General features: G+C 61.6%; 1 protein-coding gene across 2 annotated transcripts; it reads left to right on the top strand.

The window, feature by feature from the left end:
• The first annotated feature begins 248 nt into the window (after positions 1 to 248).
• PELP1 (proline, glutamate and leucine rich protein 1) lies at positions 249 to 10,656 on the top strand. 2 transcript variants are annotated; one of them, XM_090060103.1, is made up of 18 exons: positions 249 to 477; positions 554 to 618; positions 775 to 880; positions 1,226 to 1,375; positions 1,518 to 1,589; positions 1,678 to 1,737; positions 3,254 to 3,404; positions 3,602 to 3,731; positions 4,016 to 4,103; positions 4,962 to 5,050; positions 5,478 to 5,591; positions 5,680 to 5,830; positions 6,008 to 6,158; positions 6,762 to 6,817; positions 6,906 to 7,115; positions 7,469 to 8,272; positions 9,659 to 10,288; positions 10,445 to 10,656. In XM_090060103.1, exons 1-18 carry the CDS (start codon positions 310 to 312, stop codon positions 10,535 to 10,537), a joined length of 3,288 nt encoding a protein of 1,095 aa, XP_089916229.1. In that variant the 5' UTR covers positions 249 to 309; the 3' UTR covers positions 10,538 to 10,656. The 2 variants fall into 2 exon arrangements, with proteins under 2 accessions (XP_089916229.1, XP_089916228.1); XM_090060102.1 differs by having other exon boundaries at positions 551 to 618.
• Positions 10,657 to 10,963: the final 307 nt, after the last annotated feature.

The following is a 10,963-nucleotide window of genomic DNA, read 5'->3' as shown; positions in this document are numbered from 1 at the left end:
CGGGTCCCATCCCGTCCGCGTGCAACCAATGGCTACGGGCCCCGCCCCACCAGTACAGCAGCGCCGTTGCCAGGGCAGCCGAGGGGGCGGGGCGAAGGCCCACGCGCCGCACTGGCAGACCCGCCGACTAGAGAGCGGCCTTCTGCCACGCGCATGCGTGGTGGTGCCCAAAGACGTTCCTAGGGTGGAGGGGGAAAACCCAGACGCGCCCGCGCTTGCGCAGAACGCGCTAGTGGTGGGGGGAGCACGGTCGCGCTGGCCTGACGTCACCGGAGCCGACGCACGGTCAGCAGCAGCAGCACGGCAGGGATGGCGGCGGCGGGCGGGCTGGTGCTGCCACCGGGCTCGGGCGCAGGGCCGGCCTCAGGGCCCGTGCCGGGCCGGTTGGTGCTGGAGGCGCTGGCTGCGCTGCCGCCCTCCCCGCGCGCCCTGCCGGAGCTCGTGAGTGGCCTGCGAGACAGCGGCGCCGCAGCTCAGGTGAGGCCCCGCCCCCCGGGCCCGCCCCTGTGGTCCCGGGCCCGCCCCCTCGTTAACCCTTCGCTCCCCCCAGCAGAACGCGCCGGCCCTGGGAGGGCTCGTGGGTGTCACCAGCGCGCGGCTTGGCTGCAGCAAGACGCGGTGAGCGCAGGGATGGGGGAGGAGGCAAGCCCTTTTCTCTGCCCTGGGGGCAGTGGAGTGGGGGAGGGGGTGCGCAGGGCCTGTGGTGTGCAGCCCCCACTCGAGGAGAATGGGGGCTGAGCTGGGCCCCTGTCCCCCCCGCTCCCATGTCGGCAGGTTCGAGGGGCTGTGCTTGCTGTCGCTGCTGGTGCAGGAAAGCCCCAGCGAGCTGTTCCAGCAGCACTGCCTGTCTTGGCTGCGCAGCCTCCAGCACCTGCTCCAGGTCAGCACATATGGTTGGGGGGTCCCTCTGGGGTGGTCAGGGGAAGGGCTGGACAGGGCACGAGGGGCTGAGGATATCTGCTTACAGTAGTGGGGTATATTAGGAGGCTTGAGGGCAGGCTGAGGATGTCCCTTGTGGGGTGACCTGGAGAGGGGCTGGGCTGGAGACACATGGGGAGGCTCAGGAGGGGGCATCCCCTTTGGATAAATTGGGTGAGGGCCTGGGTGGGGGCACATGGTGGGGCACTGAGAGGGGCTGGGGGCACATTGGGAACAAGAAGTGGGGGCGGGGGCCCTGGAGTTGCCAGCTGCCCTAACTTGCTCCCAATCCTTCCTGCTCCCCCAGTCCCAGGACCCTGCCGCCACCATGGCGCTGGGTGTGACGGTGCTGCGTGACCTGCTCCTCTATTCAGCCCAGCTGCCCGAGCTCGCCCGCGACATCAGCACCAACCACATCCCCGGGCTGCTCACTTCACTGCTCGCCCTCAAGCCTGAGGTGAGAGATGGGCCTTGGCTCTGGCCCCGGCTGTTTCCTCCTGCTTCCACCCTGCTCCCAAGCCAGCCAGCTTCCCTGGATCAGGTCTCTTGGACTGGGGTTGGGGTGAGTGCTGACAGCATTTCTCCCATCTGCTTTCCAGTGCCAGCTGTCAACTCTGGAGGGCACCAGAGCCTGTATGACCCACTACCCCCGGGCCTGTGGCTCCTTGCGGGTAAGTCTGGGCTGTGAGGAGGAGTGGTTCCCCAGTTGCCTGCATTCCTTACTAACTCCTTCCTTTGCCCTCTCCCCACCTTCCCCAGGACAAGCTGGCTGCATATTTCCTAGCCCGAGTAGACTCAAAGTCACCTGAGCTGCAGCAGGTAAGGAATGCAGGTAGGCTTCATGGGGAGTTGTCCCAGAGCATGCTAGGAAAGGGAGCATCCTCTATGTCAGGGGTGGGCAAAATGGCTGATCTGGCCTACAGCTGGACTCTTTTTCCCAGCAGCCCCTGCCTGCTTCACCAGGGCCGGTTTCCATGGAGACCTCAAGAGCAGCCCAGGGTTTCCACATAGACTGGCTCCAGTACTACTGGCAGGGTACATGGCTGGGCAGAGAGCTGCTCCAGGGCAGGGGTTGTGGCCAGGATCCTGTGGCAGTGACAGCGTGGTGCAGAGCTGGGGCAGAGCCACAGTCCACTGCTTGCATGCCCCTGCCTAGCCCCAGGGCAGCTTCATGCACCCTGCCAGTGCTGCTGGGGCCAGTCTCCATGGAGACCCTGAACTCTGCTATCATGGCCCCACCACTCCTAGGCTCTCCATGGAAACTGGCTGCAGCAACTCAGGCAGGGGGTGCTGGGAAATGGAGTCTGCTGCGGGCCTGATCCAACCCACAGTTCAGAAGTTACCTATCCCTGCCCTAGGGACAGGCAGGGTAGAGAGGTCACTCAATAGATTAACTATGGGCCAAAGGGTAACAAGGATGGTTGGAGGTATGGAGCAGGGGGCTGAGTGCTATGGTATGGATAGGTGGAAGGCTCCCCTGGACATGCTGGGGGGAGATGGGTTTCACAGTTTCATAGTTTCATAGTAGCTAGAGTCGGAAGGGACCTAGGTAGATCATCTAGTCCGACCCCCTGCCTTAGCAGGAAAGAGCACCGGGGTCAGATGACCCCGGCAAGGTGCTCATCTAACTTCCTTTTAAAAATCCCCAGGCTAGGAGCCTGCACCACTTCCCCTGGAAGCTGGTTCCAGGCCCTAGCCGCCCTGACTGTGAAGTAGCGCCTCCTAATATCTAATCTAAACTTACCCTCCGCCAGTTTGTGACCGTTATTCCTGGTCACTCCTGGCAGCGCACGGAGGAACAGGGACTCCCCCAATACCTGCTGATCCCCCCTGACCAGTTTGTAGCAGGCCACAAGGTCCCCCCTTAACCTTCTCTTGTGGAGGCTAAACAGGTTCAGGTCCCGTAGCCTCTCCTCATAAGGCCTGCCCTGCTGACCCCTGATCATACGAGTGGCCCTCCTCTGGACTCTTTCCATATCGTCCACGTCCCTCTTGAAGTGTGGCGCCCAGAACTGGACGCAGTACTCCAGCTGCGGCCTGACCAGTGCCGCATAGAGGGGGAGGATCACCTCCCTGGACCTGCTCGAGATGCATCTGTGGATGCATGGGTTGAGGGGGTAGGGTTTAGGGCTGGGCAAACACCTGTTCTGAGTAGGGAATGAATGGGGATTTACCCCTCCGTGGGCTTTGAGAGGGAGGCTGTTACAAGGTGGTGGGCAGGCCGAGGCTGCCTTAGGGGGTGTCTGGAATAGCAGGATTGCGGGGTGGGGCTGTAGGTGTGGAGGAGTATCCCTGCCCTGAGATCTCTCTCACCCCATTGCCCCCTCTCCCTCAGCTTGCCTGCAAGTGCTATGCACTGCTGCCCAGACTGGGGGGAGGCTTCCCACAGGGGTTGCCACGCCGGGAGTGCTGGGAGCAGGAGCTCCACTGTATCCTTGCCACACTGCATGGGCTGCTAGGCACACTGTATGAGGGTGCAGAGACTGGTAAGCCTTGCAGCTGGGAAGTACCAGGTGTCTGGGGGGAGTAGGGAGGGGGCAGGAGGACCTAGGCATCTGGGTGGGCTCGGGAAGATCCAGGGGAGTTGGAGGGTAGGCTCTGGGGTAGGGGGTGAGTCATCGTCTGTCCACATCTCTCTCCCCCTGGTCCCTGCTGTTGATCATATCTGTTCTGTCTTCCCCAGATCCAGTCCCCTATGAGGGCCCTGGGGTAGAGCTGCTGCTCCCAGCACTCCAGGATGGGGAGCCTGGCTGCATCCCAAGCCTGCGTGCCCGCTTTGCCGGGCTGGCCCGCTGCCTCCGCCTGATGCTTAGGTGAGACCCCCGCCATGGCCCTATTCCTTCCCCTGAGCTCATTTTCCACCCCCACCCCCACCCCCCGCACTGCTGGCCTGGATAGCACAGCTCCTCTCCACTTCACTCCACTCCTTCAACCCTCCTGTACCCCTTTCCCCCCCACCCCTTTTTACCTAGCAACTGCTTTGGGGTATCAGAGTCAGCCCTGGCTGCCAGTGGAGGCTGCCCCCCGCCTCCCCAGTCCAGCACTGCCTGCTGCCCTCTCACTATGTCTAACCCCCTTGCTTTTCCACCCCCCTCAGCAATGAGTTTGGGTCCCCGGTGACTGTCCCCGTCCAGGATATCCTGAACCTGGTGTGTCGTGCCCTCAACATCTCCAGCAAGAACATTGTGAGCTGGGTTGGGGCCAGGGGGTCTTTCACAGTCTGCTGCCCTTGGGGTACAGTGGCAGAGGGCATGGTGGGGGGGAGGGAGAGAACTAGGAGCCTTCTTGTCTCTGTTTGGCTGGGCAGGCTTTTCGGCAGGGGCATTTAGAGGTGTCTAGTCTGAGGCAAAACTGACTGAGCAGTAAGCGTTCCTTGCATGTCTTAAAGAACCAGTGTTCTGCAAAGAGAACAATAAGTGATTCTTATAGTGTGTGTGGCAGGGGCTATCTGCCCCCCCCATTCCTCCTAGGCTGCCTCTAACCCAGGAGTGGGGAAAATGGCAGAGCTGGCCAACAGCTGGACTCCATTCCCAGGACCCCCTGCCCATGTCACTGGGGCCAGTTTCCATGGAGATCCCAAGAGCAATGAGGCCTTGACAGTGTGGAGCCAGGGTTTCCATGGAGAACACCCTTAGCAGGGCTGGACAGGAAGCTGGTCTGGGGCTGGGGCCAGTACTGGGATCTTGCAGCTGTGACTGTGTGGTCTGGAGCTGGGGCAGACCCACGATCTGCTGCTTGCATCCCCCTGCCTGGGGCATGTAGGCAGTAGCTTGCAGGTGTGCCCTGGCTCCAGACCACAATGTCACCAGAAAATCCTGGCCCCAGATCAGCTCTCCACCCAGCCACATGCCCTGCCAGGGCTGCTGGGGCCCATCTCCATGGAGACCCTGGACCCACACTGTTACAGCCCTTCCACTTCTCCATGGAAGCCAGCTGCAGCAATGCGGACAGGGTCTGCTGTGGAATGGAGCAGACTGTGGGACTGATCTGGACTTTGCTCACCCCTGCTCTAACCTCTCCCCTCATATCCCCCACTCCCCCAGAGCTGGTTTGGGGATGGGCCCCTAAAGATGCTGCTGCTCCCCTCCATCCACTTGGAGAGCCTGGACGTACTGGCTGCTCTCATTATGACGTGAGTCCTGTCCCTATGGATTAGAGAACCAGGGCGTGGGAAGGGGGGCATATATAGTTGGGGAGAGGAGAGGGACAGGGGGAAGGTAGTTGGGGGGGGGGGACTGGGAGGGAGGCTGGGGGCAAAAGTGTTGGGGGGGTACATGGGGCAGAGGGCAGTGCCCTGGCCATGGGGCTGGGCTGGGTACCTGGGGAGGGGTTCAGTGTTGGGGAAATCAGCTGCCTGGGGGAAGATGTTGAGCTTGGGCTAGGGGCTAGAGTGTGTAGGGTCTGGATGGGGGTAGAGGCTGTGTAGGAGAGAGCTGCCTTGGGGGAGTCAGTGCTAGAAGCAGGTGAGTCCTATCCTGGGCTGGGGGCAGGAGGCTGTGGGGAAGGGGCAGGGTCTTGGGCTGTGGGCTCTGTGGTGACCCCCTGGTTTCTTCCCCAAGGTGTGGGGCGCGGCTGGCTCGCTGGGGCAGCATTCTTGCCCGCCTCTTCTCACAGGTGCTGGATGTCTGGAGTGGGGCCCGTGATGCCCCCCCAGGGCAAGAGAAGCCCTACAGGTGGGAACTGTGAAGGCTGGAGGAGGGGTTGGATGGGGAGGTCGGGTTCACCAGCTTGGTGGTCTCATCTCCTGCCTCTCCCCCTCAGCGCCGTGCGCTCCAGGCTGTACCAGGTGCTGGAGCTGTGGCTGCAGGTGGCAGGGGCCGGCGGGGGCGTCCTACAGGGCTCTGGGCCCCTCAGTGAGGCCCTCCTGGGCCACATGCTCAGTGACATCATGCCCCCCGCTGACAGCATCAAGGTGAGACCCTCACACCTCTCCATTCCCTTTCTTCATCCCCACCCCCAGGCACCTGCAGCTCTGGGGCATCACTGCCTGCCCAGGGATAGCACCCCCTGCTGTACCCTTCCCACCTAACCCTGTCTGCTCAGGGGACCTACCCTGACACCACTCTCTCCTCTTCTGCGCCCCCCCCAGATGCGCACTGGGCACCACAGCCTGTCTGAGGGGGGCAAGCCCAGTGCCCCCAAGAAGCCAAAGCTGATGGAGGGGGCAGGGGATGCCCCAACCTTGCACCGCAAAGTGGACCCTGCCGCCAACAGCGATGTCTGCCAAGCTGCCCTCCAGGGTACTGAGGCAGGAGGGGGGCCTGATGAGAAAAGAAGGCCATGGAGGATCCCTAGAGGGAGCTGAAGGGAGAGAGGGGCAGGTCTGGGAGGTCCCTGGGAGGGGCTGAGGGACAGGGAGAGGGGTCTTGCCTTGTGACTGGGGTCATGTCAGCCCTGGGTGAAGATGTGGAAAGCACAAGGAAGGGTGGCACTGCCCCCCTCCAGACCTGTCCCCCTTTGCCTTAGGAGGAAGGCCATGGAGGGTCAGGGTCTGAGGAGGCAGGGGTCTGGTTTCCTTTAGGGGCAAGGGGAGGGGACAGAGGAAGCAGGAGTCCCCATCTCTGCCTAGGGGGCAAAACCTGGGGCTTCCAGTGTTTGTAGGGACCTGGTTTCTTGGGTTCCTGGCTCTAAGGCTGGGCAACTCTGCCATGGGGCAGACTGGGGGACCAGGGCTCCTCCCCAATTCAGGGCCCCCAAGGGTTGAGGTTAGGCTGGGACAGGACTCTGTGCCAATGGGGTGGGCTCTCTTGGATGGTATGATGGTTGTTGTGAACACTGCATCTTGAGCTGGGGGGGCGGATTCTCCTCTCCTGGGGAGATAAGCTGTCCCCTTCCCTCCCCAGCTTTGTACCGAGCCGTGTTGCTGGGAGGGCCCCTCATCAAGGAGGAGATGCACAGGGTGAGTGTGGAGTGGGGGGGTGTGATGGGTGCAGGGGTGGGGGCACTGCAGCCCCCTCATGCTGTGATTGTTCCTCTCACCCCTCTAGCGTCTGCAGGAGCTGGTGGTGCCCCTGCTGTTGCGCCTATCCCAGGATGGGGGACCTGCTGGCAGCCCTTATGCCTGCCCTGCCTGCCGCCTGGCTCTGCACCGCCTTCTGCTGGCCCTGTTGCTTGCACCTGCCCCTGCAGCACCACCCCCACCCCTGCACTGTGCTCTCCGCGTCTTCACCCAGGGCCGACATGACCCCAGCCTCGAGGTGAGATCTCCCTGCCTGTTCCTCAGCCCCTCCCTTCCCTCCCAGGGACGCCCCAGACCTACCCCTCTCTCCCCTCAACTCCCCTCTAGGGACCCTCCAGACCTGTACCCCTTTGCCCTCAGCCCCTTCTTTGGGATCCTTTAGCCCTGTCCTCAGCATCCTTCCTCCCCCCCCGAGCTCCCTCATACCCCCTTCCCTGTGGCACCAAATCAGTAGCCGTAGGTCTGCTGTGTCCTCCCCCAACTTGTTCTTGCTCCTTTACTCTCACTCTGCTACCCCGCTGACCCCAGTTTCTTTCATCCCTATCCACACCCCTGGGGAACCCTCATGACCAGTTCCTTTCTGCCCTGTAGGTCTCGTCCTTCTGCGCTGAGGCCCTGGTCATCTGCAGCGCAGTCGCGCGGCCCCGGGTACCCTCCCTCCAACTGCCCCTGTCCAGGCCTAGCCCCACCCCTCCAGCCCAGGCCCCAGCCCCTGACTTGGCATCTGCTGCTCCTGCCTCCCCCTTCCGTCAAGGCCCAGCCCCCTTCCCTGCCACCCCTCGCCCCCCTGCAGCTACCCCACTGGGGCTTGCACTGGCTGCGGGGCTGCCTCGCCTGGCCCCCTCCGGCCTGGGGCTGCCAGAGGAGCCTCCCCTGCCCCAGCCAGTACCCCCTAGTGAGGACCCGCGGCTGCAGGGGCTGCCTCTACCCCCCTCACCTGGGGAGGAGGCGGCAGGGGGGGCCGGAGGAGCCAAGGCACGGCGCCCTGTCTTCATCCACTTTGAGAAGGAAGAGGAGGAGGATGTGGAGATCTCTCTGGAGAGTGACTCAGATGACAGCGTTGTCATTGTGCCCAAGGGGCTGCTGCCTAAGCCGGGTCCCCCACCGCTGCCGCCACCTCCACCACCGCCCCCCCCAGCTCTGCCCCCTTCTCCCCCACCACCCCCGGCCCCCCCGGCTCCAGAGCCTGTGGAGGAGCCTGTTGTAGCCGTGCCAGCACCCGCTGCCACGGCTCCTAGTGTCCCAGAGCTGCCCCCCACTTCCCTGGCTGAGGACGACCCGGCTGTGATCAACATCAACAGCAGTGAGGAGGAGGAGGAAGATGAAGAGGAAGGCTTTGATGAGGAAGAGGAGGAGTACTTTGAGGATGAAGAGGATGACGAAGAGGAAGAAGAGGTATTTGGGAGCAGAGGGGGGAGAGTCAGAAGCTCCCCATCCCCTTTCACCAGGGCTCCCACCACCCATCCCTGGCTGTGGGCTGGGTCTTGCTGCCCATGCTCCCCTGCTTGGCACCTTGGTTTAACCTGGAATTTTGCCCAGCATGACTTCTTTAGGGTCTTGCTCAATTCCGGCTTGGGGTATGAGGAGCTGCAGTCAGTTGTCTGCAAGCAGTAGTATGTTAGGGGGGTGCTCCAGTTTTCCACGAGCCACTGGGCCCAGGAGTCTGCCCTCAGCAAAGTTACACAGAAAGCTAGAGCAGCCCCGGGCATCATGATAAGGGCAGCAAGAGCAGTGTGGTAGCTACCTTAACAAGCACCAAGCAGTTCTTTTTGCCACAGTGGGTCATTGAAGCGTGGGATTTGTTGCCATCAGAGCTCATAGAAGCTGAGAGTTTAGCTAGATTCACCAAGGGATTGGACAAATTCTTGGAGGAAAGAGGCATTAGCAGCTATTGAGCACAGGAGTGAGGGGCACAGCCTCTGAATCAGAACATCCTAAACCATAAATGCTGGAGGGTGCAAGTGAACAAGGAATTGGAATAAAATCTGGTCAGACCCAGTTCGCCCTTCCGTCCAGTATCTGCTCTCTGCTGCTGTGTAACATGAGACGGGGCAAGACGGACCTAGAGTCCAAGTCGGTCAGTGGTAGTTCTTAGGTCAAGCTCTGACTACCAGCTGTGCCCTGCTGTGAGCAGCTTTAGCCTATGTCTCTCAGAAGGAGCAGGGGGCTCATCTAGCTGCAGAGAAGGACCAGCAAGGCACTGGGGCAAGAGCTTGGCAAGGATAGGGTGTTGGGGATAGGCCTCAGAGGTTGTAATACTTCATATGGCTGGGAGATAGCAGAGTGGGAATTGGTTTTCCCCAGCTGTTCGAAACAGCTGGGCCAAGGACCCCACAGTGGTCAATCCTGGCCCTGGTTTGCTGCTGGCAGGACTGATTGAGACAAATCCAGGCATTGAATAACCAGAGCACGTAGGCCTACTGCTAACTGCTTAGAGGCAGCTTAGGTGTCCAGAGTGCCTTTGAAATGCTGCAGTCCATGTATCTTCATTAGTTTAAGGAGCCTTCTCATTAGTGGCTAGCAGGCCAAAGCAGTGCTGGGGAGAAGAGCAGCCCGAGACCTGGGCTTCCTGGGTGGGATTCCTCACTGCAGAACAGTTTGTAAAGGGGCTGAGAGCATCCCTGTAATTCTGTGTGTCCACCCCAGACAGGGCTGGGTCTTTTGGCAACCCCACACTGAGGGAGGTCTTGAACAGACCCCAGGCAGACTCTCCCTCCTGGGCCATATGCCAGGGGGGCAGGAAGGGTGTTTGGGGCCCAGTGTTGACCCCAGCTTCCCTAGGAGGAGGAAGGCTTTGAGGAAGAGGAGGAAGAAGAGGAAGAAGACTTTGAGGCAGAACTGGAGGAGGAGGAGCTGGAGGAGGAGGACGAGGAGGAAGAGTACGAGGAAGATGAAGGGCTCTCAGAGGAGGAGGAGGAGGAGGATGATGAGGAAGGCCACAGTGGCCCCCCACCATCAGCCTCCACCCCAGTACCACCTGCTGCGGACATCAACAAGGCCCCTGAGCCTGAGGATCTCATCATGGAGGTGGAAGAGACACCTGCACCTCCTGAGGAGGAAGAGGAGGATGAGGAGGAGGATGAAGAGGTGGTGATGATGAAGACTCCGGCCCTGCCCCAGGAGGAGGAGGCTGGAGGAGGGCAGGAGGGTGCCACTGGAGCTCCCCCACCTCCCTTGGCTGTGCCTGTGCCCACACCCCCTCCACCCCCCAGCCCCCTCCCAGCTGCTGTGGAGGAGCCACTGCCCCCCATCCCCGAGGAGGCAGAACCCCCAGCCCTGCTGCCGCAGCCCCCCCAAATTGAGGAGGTGCCCCCCACTAGCCCAGAGGAGGGTGCTGGTGAGGGCAGTGCCGAGGCACCCCCCCCTCCAGGTGCCCCTGAGGAAGAAGTAGTTGTCGCCATCAAGGAGGAGGTGAGAGGGGTCTGGGGGTATGTGTGAGTGGGGGGACTCCTGGGGGCATGTTTTGGGGGGAAACCTGAGGAAGGGAGGGGTACTCTGGGGAAAAGGAACCACTCTTAAAACACTGCCCTCCTGTCTGCTTCCTCCCCCCCCTCCCTCCCCCCCCAGGTGGAGGAGGTGGATGAGGCGGCAACCATGCTGGCTGACTTCATCGACTGCCCCCCAGATGATGACAAGACCCCCCCTGAAACTGGCTCCTAAGCACTGGGGGGACCCCTAGCTTTCCAAAATCCTGGCTGGCTGGGCTCCCCTACACCCCCCAGCTCCTCATTTTGTACTGGCTTGCCCAAACACATGGAATAAAGCCTGCGAGTTATGGAGATGTCTTGAGTCTCTAAGCGGGGCTCTAGGGAGATGGGGTTGGGTTTGGGGGTGATGGGGTGTGCAGGGAGTGGGCCCCTCTTCCCCCCCACAGCCCAGTGGGTCCAGTCAGAAGTGTGACCCAGTAGAGCTGACCTCACAGAGCTGTGGCTGCTGGAAAACCAGGGCTTTGGTTCCTTGTCTGAGTCCAGACACCAGGCTTCTGTGGGAGGGGAGTGGTGTCCATTGTGTTGAAGCAGGATTTGATTTTGGGGGTGAGTACTGCGGGCCCAAACACCTGGCTTTTCTGGGGAAGTAGCAGGGGCT

This window comes from Crocodylus siamensis, chromosome 8 (assembly GCF_052110815.1).
Source record: "Crocodylus siamensis isolate JL-2025a chromosome 8, ASM5211081v1, whole genome shotgun sequence".
NCBI classification, from domain to species: domain Eukaryota; kingdom Metazoa; phylum Chordata; order Crocodylia; family Crocodylidae; genus Crocodylus; species Crocodylus siamensis.
Note: the sequence above shows the minus strand (reverse complement) of the source record. Positions and strands in the feature narration are given on the sequence as shown.

Coding starts and splice junctions, on each gene's coding strand:
- PELP1 (XM_090060102.1), top strand. CDS start 310: ATGGCGGCGGCGGGCGGGCTGGTGCTGCCACCGGGCTCGGGCGCAGGG. Junction 619..774: donor CTTGGCTGCAGCAAGACGCG/GTGAGCGCAGGG, acceptor CCATGTCGGCAG/GTTCGAGGGGCTGTGCTTGC. Junction 1,590..1,677: donor GGGCCTGTGGCTCCTTGCGG/GTAAGTCTGGGC, acceptor CACCTTCCCCAG/GACAAGCTGGCTGCATATTT.